Source organism: Gopherus flavomarginatus, chromosome 10 (genome assembly GCF_025201925.1).
Source record: "Gopherus flavomarginatus isolate rGopFla2 chromosome 10, rGopFla2.mat.asm, whole genome shotgun sequence".
Taxonomy (NCBI): Eukaryota; Metazoa; Chordata; order Testudines; family Testudinidae; genus Gopherus; species Gopherus flavomarginatus.
The window spans coordinates 44,218,965-44,234,712 of record NC_066626.1 but is presented as its reverse complement, the minus strand read 5'-3'; the positions used below and the strand labels follow the sequence as shown (position 1 = coordinate 44,234,712).

The 15,748-nt window shown below is 38.2% G+C and overlaps 1 protein-coding gene across 2 annotated transcripts in view; it reads right to left on the bottom strand.

The window, feature by feature from the left end:
• Nucleotides 1-15,748, bottom strand: part of LRP2 (LDL receptor related protein 2) — a 191,998-nt gene that overhangs the window by 114,211 nt on the left and 62,039 nt on the right. Inside the window, exons 16-28 of one of the 2 annotated variants that reach the window (XM_050916323.1) lie at nucleotides 14,954-15,157; nucleotides 12,803-12,995; nucleotides 9,744-9,869; nucleotides 9,266-9,396; nucleotides 8,218-8,355; nucleotides 7,011-7,292; nucleotides 5,714-5,953; nucleotides 4,579-4,698; nucleotides 4,051-4,167; nucleotides 2,923-3,300; nucleotides 2,322-2,336; nucleotides 1,703-1,951; nucleotides 180-391 (exon numbers count right to left, since the gene is read on the bottom strand). In XM_050916323.1, the coding sequence (XP_050772280.1) occupies nucleotides 180-391; nucleotides 1,703-1,951; nucleotides 2,322-2,336; nucleotides 2,923-3,300; nucleotides 4,051-4,167; nucleotides 4,579-4,698; nucleotides 5,714-5,953; nucleotides 7,011-7,292; nucleotides 8,218-8,355; nucleotides 9,266-9,396; nucleotides 9,744-9,869; nucleotides 12,803-12,995; nucleotides 14,954-15,157 (2,405 nt within the window). The remainder of the gene's footprint in view (nucleotides 1-179; nucleotides 392-1,702; nucleotides 1,952-2,321; nucleotides 2,337-2,922; nucleotides 3,301-4,050; nucleotides 4,168-4,578; nucleotides 4,699-5,713; nucleotides 5,954-7,010; nucleotides 7,293-8,217; nucleotides 8,356-9,265; nucleotides 9,397-9,743; nucleotides 9,870-12,802; nucleotides 12,996-14,953; nucleotides 15,158-15,748) is intronic. The other variant, XM_050916322.1, reaches the window with a different exon arrangement.

Sequence of the window (15,748 nt, the reverse complement as noted above, 5' to 3'; positions counted from 1 at the left end):
CAACAGAATTGGTTGAATAAAAGATATTACCTCACCCACTTGGTGTCTCTATAAACCTGGGACCAACATGGATCTGACAACACTGCATCTTCCATCTTTTTTAATGGAAGATATAGTATATTCTCTCTTCCTTTACATAATGAAAAGAAATAAAAGACTAGATTCCCCAACAGACTTACTATTTTTCGGTCTGTGCCATTTTGATAAGCACTCCAAATCTTATCTTGTGTGGTGTCAGACCAATATATGCGATCAGTGACTGAATCAAAATCAATAGCTACTATATTCCTCCCATCTCGAACCAGAGAATAAATGCTGTGTGACTGAGAGGTGATGTTGTCTACAACAATTTGGTTACGGCTTGCCACTAGTAAGAGAAGATTCCCAGACTCTGCAAAAGAAGAGAAACGAATGCAAACAAATAAACTATGCAATAGTAACCCCATAAACAATTCAGAAAGTTTTTCTAGGGGAGGAAAACAAACCACTAAGATTTTATAACTTGGACAAATTTGAGTGGGTTTGTCTCATGCCGAAGTATAGAAGTGCTACAGGTTCTTAATAAAACAAGTTGTGTACATTTTTTAATATGGGCAAAATAATGAACTTTTCCCTAATTTTGTTCTTGAAAGCATCTAAACCGCTTTTGTTGAAACTTAAAAAAAAAAATCTGCCTGAGGTAGACACCTCGTAAGGAATATTTCAGCCAGAACAGCTAAAAATTTGGCAAACGTTATAAGCAACTGAAAACGGGAGCTGTTGGTCAATCCGCACTATAAACAATGTTACCTGCACCACCTATAATGTAGATATTGAATACACTATGTATATTTTGTCAATAGTGTGTGTTGAGGAATACCACCCAATGAGCCCAGTTATTTGTTTCAGTCAAGCTATGTTTGGTACAAGAATGAAAGTGAAGGGTCAAAGGTAGCCTTAAAGCAGCCATATTTCTAGGGTTATCCTAGGATGGGCTGGCCCCAGCATAAGTCAGGGCATCTTCAGGGCCATTCTGACTAACATACAGCTGCCCATGATGTCAATGGCCCAGCAGGCAGTAATTGCCTAAGTGACACTGCCATGCTCCTTTTCTCTAACCACACAGTCTGCAAGGAGTGTGGTGCAGAGCTGCTTCACCATCTGGGGATTCCCGCTATCACAGAGGAATAGTCTAGTGACAAGATCCACTGGGTTTGTGACTCCTTTGTACTTCTGGAGTGCCATGAAGAAACTACAAGACAATGAAGAATGACAACCAGTGGGTGACATTCGCTGCTCTACAGAAGGCGAGCCCAAAGCAATATTTAAGTCTTATGTAAGGCTGGGACTTAAGTAGTTCATAGACCTTGCCATCTGCCCAGAGGCAAATTTTACTGAATAGGCGAAAACCTGAGAGGTGCTGAGCATCTATACACCCACTGAACACCTTCCTCCAAAACATACTTTCACAGTCCCAACGTTAGAATTCTAGAACAAGCCATTTCAAACACATTGGAAAGGATGATAATTACTAGCTAGCCTCACAGCTAACAGTTTTAATATCCAGGGTTATATGCCAGGAATTACTAAAAAATTACTATTTTTATAACCTCTTATAAAACAGGGAGTTTGCAGCATTATCAAAATGTCTATGTACATGATGCTGTGGACTGCATCTAAAACCCCTACTCACTGTTTTGGATTTTATATCAGTATTCCTCACCTGCAGCTTTACAAGTCCTTCCATTGGCTTCTAAAATGTATCCTTCATCACAGTAACACCTCGAAGACCCTCTTTCATTGTAACAACGCTGACTGCAAAAGCCTGGAGGGTCACATTCATTAATATCTTCACAGGTCTTGGAGTCATTAGCAAGATAGTATCCGACTGGACATGTACACTGAGCTCCAAATGGCCCTTGAATGCATTCGTGAGTACAGCCAGCATTATTGTCAGAGCAACTCTCCTGATCTGAAACAAGGGTGAGGGAAAACAAGCAGATCTTTTTTTAAAGTTTCTATGCTTGCGTCAATCCTGTGCACTTGCACTATGAGCCACATTCTGCTTTCCGATATACACATGCAACTGTCAATTATTGAGAATGTGGCCAGGATCTTTATTCATCACACTAATGTACAGTATGTATAATTCATAAAAAGGAAAGTATATTAATAATATTTGTCACTATCATGTAAAAGGAATTCAAAACATGAGAGTCTTTGCTAAAGTTCTATAATGCTTAAAAGCAAAGTTAGCTGGAAGTATATAAATCATTTACAGTGCAAATCGGAAACTAAAATATTATTAATACACAGTAATTTAATATGTTTCATAATCATACCTGGCTGAGGTTCATCTGAGAGCGTGCATTGATTAAAGAGAGGAAGGAAGCAAGGAAAGAAATAAAGAAGTTACACTTAAGTGAAAATCAACAGTCGCAATCAACATAACACAAATTCTGCTCCCTCATGGGTTTTAGATTAAAATCAGAAAAAAACCAAGTTAGAAATATCTAAGAAAATATTGAAGATTGAATCCAATTTAATTTTAAATGACAACATATTTGATCAGGTTCCATTTTTAAAATGTCAAACATAAGCAAATAGTGTCTAATATTTTACTCCTTGATAAAACAAAACTCTCTACTGAAGTCAGTGGAAGTCCACTGAATAAAGACTGCTCCCAATCACGTGGAGTGAATTCCCTGGAATTGTCTTTCTACTGCAAGGTGCAGTTCACCTGTCTGAGATTCATACTTAACCAAACTTCATATTGAATACGACCACATTTCTGAGTTCACAATGAATCTTGCATTTTCTGCTAGAAATGTTTCTATGCCGAATATACAACAAAGCAGCAGTGATGATGCTCATTGTATTGCATAACTTTTTGAAACAGCACAAAAGTTTTTAGACTATTGTTCATGCTAAACAGCAACTTACTGCAGAGTGGGGATTCATCAGCTCCATTAGGACAATCTGCGATGTTATCACATACTTTGCTCAGATTCACACAAATGCTGTGACCTGGACATTGCCACTGCCAGCTGGGGCACCGGAAAGGCTGAGTGGGACAATCTCTCTCATCAGTCATATCCCTGCAGTCATTGTCACCATCACAGATCCACGCTCGAGAGATGCAGTTTCCATTATCACAGCGGAAAAGAGATGGCGGACAGGTCCTGGCAGGACATCTTTGATGTTCATCTGAGCCATCTGTACAGTCAGGATGGCCATCACATTCCCAGTAAGCAGGAATGCAATTGCCATCAGACTGACACTGGAATTCATTCTGGTGGCACATCCCTGATGGTCTTGTAGCTAGAAGAGTGATATCTGGTATTAAGGAAAGTATTTACATGCTCAAATGGAGATACATATACAATGGGTCTAATTCAACTCTGGTATAAGTGGGTACAATTCTTGAGAAGTCAATAGAATTGTATCCACTTGCCACAGGTCCAAGTCTGGCTACAGACAGGAAGTTTTAGACTCTCCTAAATACTTCTGCTACTTTTTTAATGCAAAAACCAGTGGCTTCATTCACTTTTCACACCGTGTTGAGTATGTACACATTAATATGCACATGCACGCATATATTCACACAAATTGCTACAAGTCTTTTAAACAGCAATTATCTGCTTGCTATACCTCAAAATCTGGATTAATTTTAATTTACAAAATTACTCAAAGGAACTAGCTCAAATTACAAAGTGTTTAAGCTTCAGTTATGGTCTAGCTCTTGTGGGTTAGAAGATTTCAAAAAAGTATCATAATTCTAAATATTTTAAAATTTTATTTCTAAATCTTAAAAAAATAATGCTGGGAGCAAGTCTGCCAAAACCCCCATTCAAGGTTTGGATCCACGAAGAATGAAAACGCTAGCCTATGCCAGAAAATTTGCTCTTGGCTGGAATCTACTGTATGCAGAGTTCCTGCTTGGGAGAAATATTTTTAGACTAAGTATTTTGAAAGTAGTTTTGAGGTTATAATAGTGGTTGAGATACAGTTTTTATAAACTTTAATAACCAGAGTCTCTATTTTAATATCTATGCATCATAGTGTACTTACGACAACCAGTCTCATCTGAGTGATCATTGCAGTCAAAAACACCATCACACTGGTAATAAGTATTGATGCATTGGTCTCCACTTGCACATTTAAACTCTGAGGCACTACAGTTGTATACTACAAATGAATAAATACAGTATTGCATTAGCTATTACCTTAAAAAGGGCTAGATTGTCCCTATCTTGTCCGTAGCTACAAAAGATAGGCAGATGCAAGAAATCCAGGCTTTATTGCAGTCTCTTGCTCCCTGGAGCACAGAAACTATAAAACCTTTGCACCCCCTGGGAAACCAGATTCCCCCCAGTGGCAGAGAAAGCAGGTTGCTGGCACTCTGCACCAACTCACACAGCACTGGACATACTACTCATACACATTGGGGAATTTTAGGAGAATTTTGCAACTCTGAGCAGCTTTATGCCAAACTCACTAAGAGCCTGTGCTTACATGGCATGAGAGAGTCCAAAGAAACCAGCACGTGCAACAAACAAATTCATAAATAACCATGCTTACAAGGGAAATTGTACTTACTGCAATCATGCTCATCTGCTCCATCTACACAATCCTTGTCCCCATCACAAACATAAAATGGGTCAATGCAGCGATGGTCAGGACACTGAAATTGACTGGGTTCACACGTCCCTGTAAAATCTATTAAGAGAAAAATAAAGGTGTTTGCATTCTTTCCTTTTACCTTGAACCAGCAAAATGGTCAGAACATGAAGACATTTGACTCACCTCTCTTAGCTATCCATGTTATCTAACAGCTAACAGCAAGATAAATTAAAAAATATTCTACCATAGACACTAGTACATGGTAATGATTTATTTAGCTGCAGGTTGGAAGTTGTGCAAAATAGGACCATAGAATCATAGAAATGTAGGGCTGGAAGGGACCTCAAGAGGTCATCGAGTCCAGCCCCCCCAAACTGAGGCAACACTATATATATCTAGACCACCCCTGACAGGTGTTTGTCTGACCTGTTCTTAAAACCTCCAGTGAAGGGGATTCACAACCCCCTAAGTAATCTATTCAGTGCTTAACTATCCTTAAAGTTTTTCCTAATATCTAACCTAAATCTCCCTTGCTGCAGATTAAGATGTTTACTTTTCACCCTACCCTTAGTAGACATGAACAATTGATCACCATCCTCTTTATAACCAAGACTCCAACCTGTGAGAAGGAGACTTGCAGAAGGGTAACCAGGGAGCTTAACACTCTTACTCCATTGCAAAAATTCTGTGAGCTGTTGCTGGGTGAAAACATTCACACTATATTATCTGATGGGGCCTTCCTATCAATAGACTAATCGATGGCATCACTCATGTATGTAAGTGTTTACAACACTGTGCCTTAGTTTCTTTGATTTTGTAAACTGCAATGCAATGGGGTTTTGCAGATACCACAATTCAGAGCAATATAGTTGTCACAATCACATCATTTTTAATAGTGACTGCTTTGTATTTCCATATGGTCTTAATATTTGAACGCATGTTGGCTTTTCCAAGTCTCATAAGATGAAATAGTATTATTCCAAGTTCCATATTGGTTCTTTCTTTCCTTCTGAACATATGTATCCCTCTCATATACATATGTACATATATTTATGTAGTCATATGTAATCTATGTACACTGTACTGCAAACCAGATAATTCTGACACTTACTGCAATTTTTTTCGTCTGACCCATCACCACAATCATTATCTGTATCACATAGCCAGATCCTGGGAATACACCTGCTATTGTCACAGGTGAACAAGGTTACAGGGCATGAAGTGGGACCCTGCGTAGGACAATGTTGTTCATCACTACCATCAAGACAATCGTTATGTTTGTCACAACGCCAGCGACCTGGAATGCACTGCCCATTGCCACAGGTAAAGGCTGACGAAGCACAAGAATTATCTAAACAAGAAACAAAACATGAAAACATTTGTACAGCAATAGCTCCAAAAGTTGCCTTCCTTGAAAACACATTCAAGGACTATAAATGTAATAATGCAATTTCTAAAACTTGTACCAAAATCATTATTTATGCAAAAAACCATCAGTAATTTTAAGAAATACATGCTTAGAACAATTTTTTAAATTGTAATTATTAATGATAAGGTAAAAGGTAAAGGTTTTAAAAAATATTTCAAAACAATGAAAAAAAGAAGAAAGGTCACTTGCTCCTTCATTCTCACCAAAATGACATCATAGTTTTTCTACAGTAACAGTACAGATCCAGATTCTACTCTCCGTTACATACATGCAACTCCCAGTAAAGTCAATGAGACTCTTGCTTATAAATCACCTTGAAGATGCCAAGCACCAAATAAACACGTGGTATTCATCCGATATCTTGTCTGCATTATATTATCAACAGTAATTCTCCTACTACTCTCACATTTTATTTTTGATCAACACATTTAAACACTTTGTATGTTTGAGCCAATTTACAGAAAAGCCAGGAACTGAACAGTAAAGGCTGAAAGTGCAGTCTTCATTCACTTTACTGTGGAATGGGAGAAAAAAAGACAGAACTCAGGGAGATAAAACAAAAACCTTTCCAAACCTTTACCCAGAACCCAAACCCTAACACAATTTTGTTCAAACATCCACATACCACTGCATTTACTAACTTCATCTGGCAGCAGAAATATCAAAATACCACTAGCAGCTACTCTTGTAGTATCTTGCAACCTTACTAATCCCTTAAAGTTTACTAATGGAAATCTCCTAGAAAAAGCCACTCTTGTGACATTGCAAGCCCCATTTTCAGTCAAAAGATGTATTGTCTAAGCTTCAGGGGCCCAAATATATATCCCTTATTCATGTAACTCCAATGGGACTAGTCACATGGATTAGGAAGACTTCTAAGATTTGTCCTCAAATAAACACAAAAAATCAATGCAGACTGAGCCACCGAAAGTGTCTGTAGTGCAAGTATCACTAACTGTAAATTACAAGGACGACTTACTTAGCGATCCACAGTTTTGTTCATCACTGTTATCGTGACAATCATCAACACCATCACACTGGTAGTACCTAGGCACACATCTTCCATTGCCACAGGAAAATGAATAGGAACCACACTGCAAAGTCGGTGGCTCATTTGATGGATCTTCAATACATGTCAGCTGATTAGGACCCAGCTTCATACCATATGGACAGCCACAAACCCTCTGAAAATTAGGTACTGGGAAGCAGAAGTGGCTGCAGTCTCCATTGGGATTTGTTCCTCTATTACAATAGTTAGATCCTAAAAAGAAAATGTCCTGAGAGATTAATATATGTTCAATTTGCAATAGTCTGGAAACTGTTAAAATACATTGTTTATCATAAAACATAACATAAACTGTGGCAGATTAATGATGTAAAACTAAATGATCTGGGTGAAGTTTTTAAAAAAATATTTAAGGCCTAATTCTGCTCTCACGCTAGTGAAAAGTCAACAGGGTTAGAGTGTATAAATGAGATCAGAAGCAGGCCCATAGTACAGAAAGTGTTTAATAACACATTTCTCCTAGTAGAAAACAAATCTAACAACATGCTACTTATTTTGGTTCCAATTCTGGCAAGGGTCTGGAAACAGATACACACGTACGCTGCAAACTGGAACATCTTCCTGAGTAAGGACAATGGGATTTGACACAATATTTGGATAGCACCTTGAAAATGTAAAGCATTATGTAAGTGGAAAGTCTCACCACTAGATTTTGTTGCATTTTTTGATAAATTGGTGGATTTTTCAGTGCCAGTGTACTGCATGTAATACTTCATTCAAATAACCTCATGCACAGAATTTCAGCTGAGTGAAAAGACTAAAACAAAAATTTAACCATGTAAAAGGAGATAATTTAATGAATGGTACAGCACAACTTAGAAGATGTTTAGTCCAGTCTTCAAGTTTTTGTATCAGACAAATAGTGCAGTTTAATCAATATACCCTTTATTTATGAAAGTGGAAATATTGAGTTGTAATAAATAATAAATTGGGCAGAATGTAATGAAATTAGAATTTCATCTTTATGAGGTTATTAAACAACTAACAGATACATCCACACAAAACCACACCCAGTCACAGAACACTGAACTACATAATCAGTGACAGCCCAATGGGGTAACCTTTAAAGGTGAGAGGGCAAATACTTTGACTCTTTTGTGAGTACAACGAGCTAGCTTACCTATTTGAGAATGAGCATCATAAGATTTAACATGCATAATATTACTAATCCCCCTCCTAATAATAGTCATTTCTCCTCCATCTGATTTCCTCACTCGAACTATTCCTCCAAGTCTCCAGTCAGTAAAATATGCATAACCTGTATTGAAAGACAGTTAACACTTAGTAACAGTTATAGTGCAATATGATACAAAAGGTCAAATGACGCTGGATAAAATCTCAATGCTGGTCATGTAAATCTAATGAATTCTCATGCCTAAGTCTTTCAGGAAAAACAAAAAATGGCAGCAAATACAAAATCATTGCATAATGCATTGTGAAAGATATTCCATAAACTGATCTGCCACTAAATCCGCAGAAATACCTGCTCCAAAAACAGATCCAACTTGCCCTCCCAGACGTTGTCTAAGCTCAAATTCAGATCTGATTCTGTATCAGGATATAATGACCTAGTCCCATCTCAACTTCTAATACAACTTTAAAAACTGTTTGCCGATAAACTTTTCCAGCATCTGAAGATATTTTGCAAAACAATTTTTTAATATAATGTCACAAAAAGGGGGCAGGTTCTAATACTCTTACTAACATCATGTGAGCCATTGTAGATAAATATCAGGACATATCCTACATGCAACTGAGTCGATCCACAAGTACAGAGCACCTCTTGAGAGGTCAGTGGTGGCTGAAGGTTCACTGAACCTCTCAGAGACTATGATCTAGTGTCTAGTGATTACACAATCACACCCTCCTAGAAGCTGTAGCTAGTAGTGTAACATACCCAAGATTTCGCACTGAAAAGGTTAACTTAGTTACAAGAACAATCATTTAAGTTCTCAAATGATTTCAGTACAAATGTGTGAAAAGCAGCCTTCAAAAGTAAACAAGCAGCACTGAGTATATTTCATTACACGAACTTTCAACATTGTCTTTTTGTAGAAAACGTGCATCGCAAAAGATTGCATAATACTTCACTGTGTACAGTCTCAGCTCATTTCATGGTAAATATTATGGATTTTAATACAGCTAATATTTTTCAATGCCAGACTCACCTCCAAAGATAGTCAAGCCAAATGGATGAGACATCTGATTAATGCGTTCAAGAGTCCTTCTGTCTAACCCATTAAAGGTACTGTGCTCAATTTTATCAAAAAAGGCATCCACCCAATACAGCCTTAAAGCACTAAAAACAATAAAAAGGTTTTATCTCAAAGAATTACAAATTTACAAACAGAAATACGTTTCCCAATAAGTGAACAGTCCTAGACTAGATTTTTCATGAAGTTATTTCAGAATTTTTTTCTGAGAAAATCTCAAATTTCACGTTTTCACATTTTGAAAAAAATACCGCTCCCAGAGAAAATAAAAGCACTGAAAAACGCAGTATGAAATATAGTGTTCCATACTTTTGCTTCTTGCAAACAATAAAAGATAGTTGCAAAGGTGTCTTTTACAATGCCCCCTGTTTAAAGAAAGAAATACATATTTGCTCAAAACGCCTCCGTGGCTTCTCATCGGTCTTTTTCTTACCCCCAGTCAATGGCAAGGCCATTGGGCCAGCCAAGTGTTGTGTTCACAATTGGCAAGGCATGGGATCCATCACACCAGGCTCTCATGATTTTAGCAGGGCGGAACCAATCTGTCCAGAATATATAACTGGGAAAAAAAAGAAGAAAATGCCTGGGAAATATTCATAACCATGAAGAAATAGCTGTTTTTGTCCACTGAAAATAGTTTGGTTAACACAATCAATGTACATTTCAAAAAAACATGCACTCTCTCTTTTGTGTCACGCCATCACAATCATTTTTAAAAATCAGATTTTCTCTTGGTTGGAAGAAATGGCTCCATCCAACAACAATATATTTCATAATACTCATCCAGGTATTCTGCTAAAACTAAGTGGGGAAAAGGACCCAAATTCACTAAAAGTAAGCAGGGAAAAGGACCCAGATTCATTACATCTGACCCAGGGGGGTCTAAATTGCACATCCCAGAGCCAGCAGAGTCCCTTGCATACACTAAGAGAGGGGAGAAGGTATTTGCACTGCTCTAAACAGTTTCCACAAGCCCTTCCTCTTTCCATAGTACGAGGCACATGAATACAGTTGACACTGGAGATAGTAGATGCAAGCTCACGAGGAGCCAATGCAATCTTGATGCAGTTAGGCTGCATTATAGCATATGTGAACAGAGCACTAATGGACACTTAACCATGCTATGCACGTGGAAAGAGAAACCGCTGTTATCATTTGGGAAACCAAATGCTTCCACTTGGGACATTTTTTTGGTTACAGATCAGTGACTACAGCACTGGGCAATAATATTTTACAAAACAAACTCAGAGTACCAACATGAACTGGGAGGTGCAGAATAAGATTCCATGCATATGACTTAAAGGTGAAACATCAAATCAAGTAAACAACTCAGATGACTACATGTCATAATAAAACAGATGAGAGCAACAGCTCTGAAGCATGTTGCTGATTCATTTATTTTTTGTTATGTATTCACGCCACTCCTAAATCTCCACCCCTTGAAGAAGTAAAGAGGGACTCCAAAATATCATTTCCTGCAGAAGATAAGTGAGTCAATTCAAAATTGTGGGTGGTAGACAATTAAAGCTGAGTTCGAACACCACAACAGCCTTTATACATATTTGCACAGATAAGTTACTAATTGATTGTGTTGGCAGGTAACAAGACTCTCTTAAAAGTGGTTAATTTGGTGATTCCCAAAATCATTACAAAACAAGTGACGGAGTTTGAACAATAAGGAACTGATGAATCATAAATACAAAAAACATGTTGCAGAGAAAAGGCACATTTCAACAGAGAGCAGAATTAGGGCAAAAGTTACACTTAAAAGATCATGCAGATAAACCTCATAGAGCAATAGAGCACATGCAGCAGAAAGAGAGAGGTTAGTTAGACAGCAGAAAGAGCAAAGTTGTTCACTCCACTCAGTGCCAAAGCAGTACAAACAACAGGAGTCAATGGTTGCAGCAGAAACTGGAGTCTGTAAGATCACACGGAACTCCTCTCATCTGAAAGTAATTGTGAAGGACAAAGTGGCTGTGCTGAAGAAGAATGAAGATGAAATGAAGGTTATGACAACATCTGAGTAAGATAATACAGAACAGCAGCAGGAAGAAAGGAGCAAGGAGAGAGAGAGAGTTTACTAAACCAAAAAGACAATATATAAAAGAGAGAGAAGCATCCTCTTAAATACTTTTAAAAGAATGTGTGTGTTGAGTAAGGGTAGTTTCCGAGATTTATAAACCTAACAAATGCCGAGTATTTCTTTAGATGGGGAGGGGTGCAGTGTTCTGCAATGCTAAATGTTTAATTAAATGAGCAAAAACCAAGCACAGCAAGTGACCTCTAGGTGCCGGATTTAACAGGTTAATGAATCAAACATACTGGGTAAGAGCAGCAGCTTCAAAGATCTGTGTAGTTACTGGTTTTCAATAGTACATATATCACCTCCCTGGTCCACCCTTATACAGTTAGTGACACTAGAAGCAAAATATCTATTTTAAGCACAGTACCCTCTACTTTTCAGATGTTTTGTTCCTTTAGGCATGAGGTAGCCACATTTTTGTCAAGATTTTAATGTATAGTGCGATTTAATTCAAAAAGAAAAATCAAACCAAACGATGACAAATTCCTTTCTTAATATTTACAGGTAGGCATTAATATGTCCATAGTTTTGTCCTGACCTGTCAATGCACCTACAGTCATAGAGCTGAGCTTAGCTGCTTAACACAACTCTACCAGTGAACAAAGCTTCACATTCCAATGGTTAGAGATTAGGAATGTTCCTTATCAGCTCATCACTACACTTTTAGGATAACTCAACCGCCTAGGGGAATGGGTTATTAAAAATGAAGATGCAATTAAGGAAAATATGCAAAGAATCATTAAGATACTCTATACCAGGGATAGGAACCTAAAGTATGCAGTGAAAGTGACACTGTAGCATAGCTGCAGTTGCATGGAGAGTTGCAATTAAGGTTAGGCATTTCCATCAAAAGAAACACAGACTCTTCTTTTCATTGTATTACACAACGCAGAATCTTATTGCTTAGAGTATATGTCAAAGACAAACAGCAGCATCTTACAAGTTTCAAATAGAATTATTCAAATACAGAAATTGAAGGTCATAAAAGGATCCAAATTATACTTCTCAGAACTATTCTGTGTTAAAAATAATACATATATAACTTTATCTCTAGACTGTGGAGGTGGAGAGCAATTTTCTAATCCAAATGATATAAAACTAACAAGCTTCTCTTGGCTTTACATCAACAACAAAAGCAAAATAAAAAAATCTGTGCCTTTAAAGATAATTCTGTTGAATATTCCTTTCATGCTCAATGAATATCATCTTGCACTTTGCTTGGGATGCTGTAATCTGGGCCAGGATAAGAAAAATGCAGAAGAAAGAAGCTGGTGGGAAAGATAATATTTTGGAAAGTAGATGAAGTCCAAAACCAGAAATTCTGAAATGTAAATTTAACCTGTGCTGGTGCTGCTAAAACTTACAATTATTTGCAGCTTTTAAAATAAAAACAAAATCAGACTTACCCAATAACAGGATGAACCACTATTGATCGAGGGTTATTTAAATTCTGGACAATAGTTCGTCTAGATTTATCCGTCAACCTCATTACACTAATGCTCCTATATCGAGGATCTGTCCAGTACAGGTTCTTTGAGATCCAATCAAAGGCCAAATCTTCAATGCCTTCCACCCTATTGGCTGTCAGAATTTCTCTGCCTAGAATTTGCAATAGATACAGTATAAATTAAATCCTTTGGATGTGATACAATCACAGGAAAGCACAATTTTGTTCACAGAGCAGAGCGATCCTGCTTTTGGATAATTTTGATTATCTATGAGTTACCAACCAATGATACAGCAGCTGGATTGCACCCCCTGTGTCAGAGAGGGCTTGCTACACTCAGGGAGATTCATCCTGGAAGAGGGAAAATTAAGGTTTGGCCAGAAAAAGGCAGCTATAATTTGCAAACAGGGTTTCACAGGAGTCCTACGAAGGGAGGTCATTAAGGGACACACTGAATCAGCACATCCTTTAGGCACCCTAGCCATGCTTCCTCCCTCCCCAGCCAGAGCTACCCACTGTCTGGGCAGCACTGGCCAACTTCAGGCACCCTGACGGAGCCGGGTGATGAGCACTCAGGGAATTTTTCACCAGTTTGACAGAGGAGTGAGTCAAGTCCAGTAAGGCCAAGTTCTCCCCTCCCATATGTGCATGTAGCCCTTACTGAACTCAATGAGAGGTGTACATGTGTATGGAAGGGCAGAAACTGGTCCTTAATCTGTACTTCAGTCAGGAACATTCCTAATAATACCACAAATAAGATTCTTATTAATCATCACACAACTAGTGTGGTCTCTTGCTATACTGCACTATCTCAAACAATCAGGCCAGAGTCTTGTCTCACAGAAGGAGATAAAAAAAGAAACACCCGATTTTCACAATGTAAAGATACAGCAGAATTGATGAACTGGCACTAGTTGAGAGAGTGGGAGGAGGGGGCACAAATATTTCACTCCTAAGTGAACACAGCAGGAATAATTCTTATTGACTAGGTTGCCAAGCTGGCCAAAAACCAGCAGAGTGTCAGTCTATGGATAACACAATCACATTAAGATTATTATTATTCAATATTTGCATTTCAGTACCACCTCTAGAGCTCCCAGTCAGGGACTGAGCCACCATTATGCTAGCCAGCATATACACCTATAATGGAAAGACATGAGGGAAAACAGAATCCAACAATGACTTGAGTGGGAGTTTTGCCTGAGTGTGGACTGCAGTAGTGTGCCCTTAAACAGGGAAAATAAACACAAAATGCAAGCGTCAGTCCTTGCAGATCCTTTAAAGGAATTGGAAGGATCCTTGCCACCTTCTTATCTTTTTGAATGTTTTCAGAGTGGTATTTACAGTAGTCCCATATAAGATTAGTACAAATATTTGTGATCGTACTTTCTCAGTCTGAAACTGGGATTGATATTCATCTCTATTTCTCTAGAATACTCCTTTTTGTATTTTTGATATTTTACTGTCATTGTTTCAATTAGCTGGTATTTTCTAAAAATGAAAGATTATTTACATATCTTCGTCTATGAATACTAGTATGTAATGGAGCAGGATCACTGCACCCTCTGCCTTGGGAAAAGATAGTGCAAACCCTACTTGAGGGCCTCCAGCAGTATAATGTCCTTCCAGAGCTGGGCTTCAGTGGTACAAGCTAATCATAACATCCTGTGCAAACAACAGTGGCCTGCAGACAACCAGCACAGTCCTAATATAGAGGGTTGGGTTTGGCTATGGAGGACTCGAGATGACACCTGTGTAATTTAAAGCTGTCTTTTCCTACAGGAAAAGCAGCAATGAAGATGTCACCTGCATATGGCCAGTGGTGAATCCAGCTTGGATACACAGCGGGCAGCAATGGCACAAAGATGTACCATTTGCACCAAGAGGGCATATATAGACTCTTTTTTGCTACTGCAAAACGTCAGTTTTGGGTGGCCTGATTCCATACCCACTGCAGTTTGGGTGTACAAAGAATGTAAAACTGGGGCTTGAGTACATTTGTGAAATGGCTAAAATTTGCAAGAGGTTACAAAATTTCCTGCCAAGGCAAATACCTAGCTTTTTCATATGAAGATACATAAAGAAACCAAACCAACAGTTTGCATCTCACCTGACCCATTCGTTTTTTGTTTATAAATTATATCTCTAGTTGTATCTGAAAAAAAAATGGCGTCATCCTGGGCACAGAAGTCAATTCCAACGAAGTATGAAGGGCTCCCAGTCACTGGGATAATCACATCTTCCTGGGTGGAGATATTGAATGGGATCCCACGCACTGCCAATTGTGATGAAAAGAGCAAAAACTGCTGCACAGCTATAAAAGAAAAGAACACGTATAGATTTTAGTGACTTAAAGGGCTTCCTCAGGCTCAGATGATTCAAAATTAATTAAATGTAGGTAAGGAACTTTTTAGTTTTATTTTGCAATGTTTGTTTTGGCAATAAAATTTAAACACATAAAACAGAAGGATTGGGGGGGAAGAGAGATGTATAGAAGACGAGAGAGAAGAAGAGAATGAGAAAAAAAATTAGAGTTTCAAGAAGGGGGAAAAGGAAAGAGCAGAAATGGAATTTACGCAAATAGAGGCTGAAAAAGTAAAATGGAAGAAAGAAAAAAAATAGAATCTCTGAAACATATGGTGATGCAGCAGGGTCTTCCTCTTTTTCCGCTTGCATAGTTGCTAAGGATTCTACATCTCTTTACAGAAAACATTACCCCAAGAAAAGCAGGCATCGTGGCTCTCTCATTCATTTCCATGGTGACCATTTGTGCAAAGAGAATTGATAGGCTGTATGGGGCCACCTCTGTCACCAGATTATATCTGAGCTGACCACATCAGCTCTTTTCTGACACTTGTAGCAACACAAGTCCTAAGCCACCATGCTCCTAAGTCACCATGAAAAG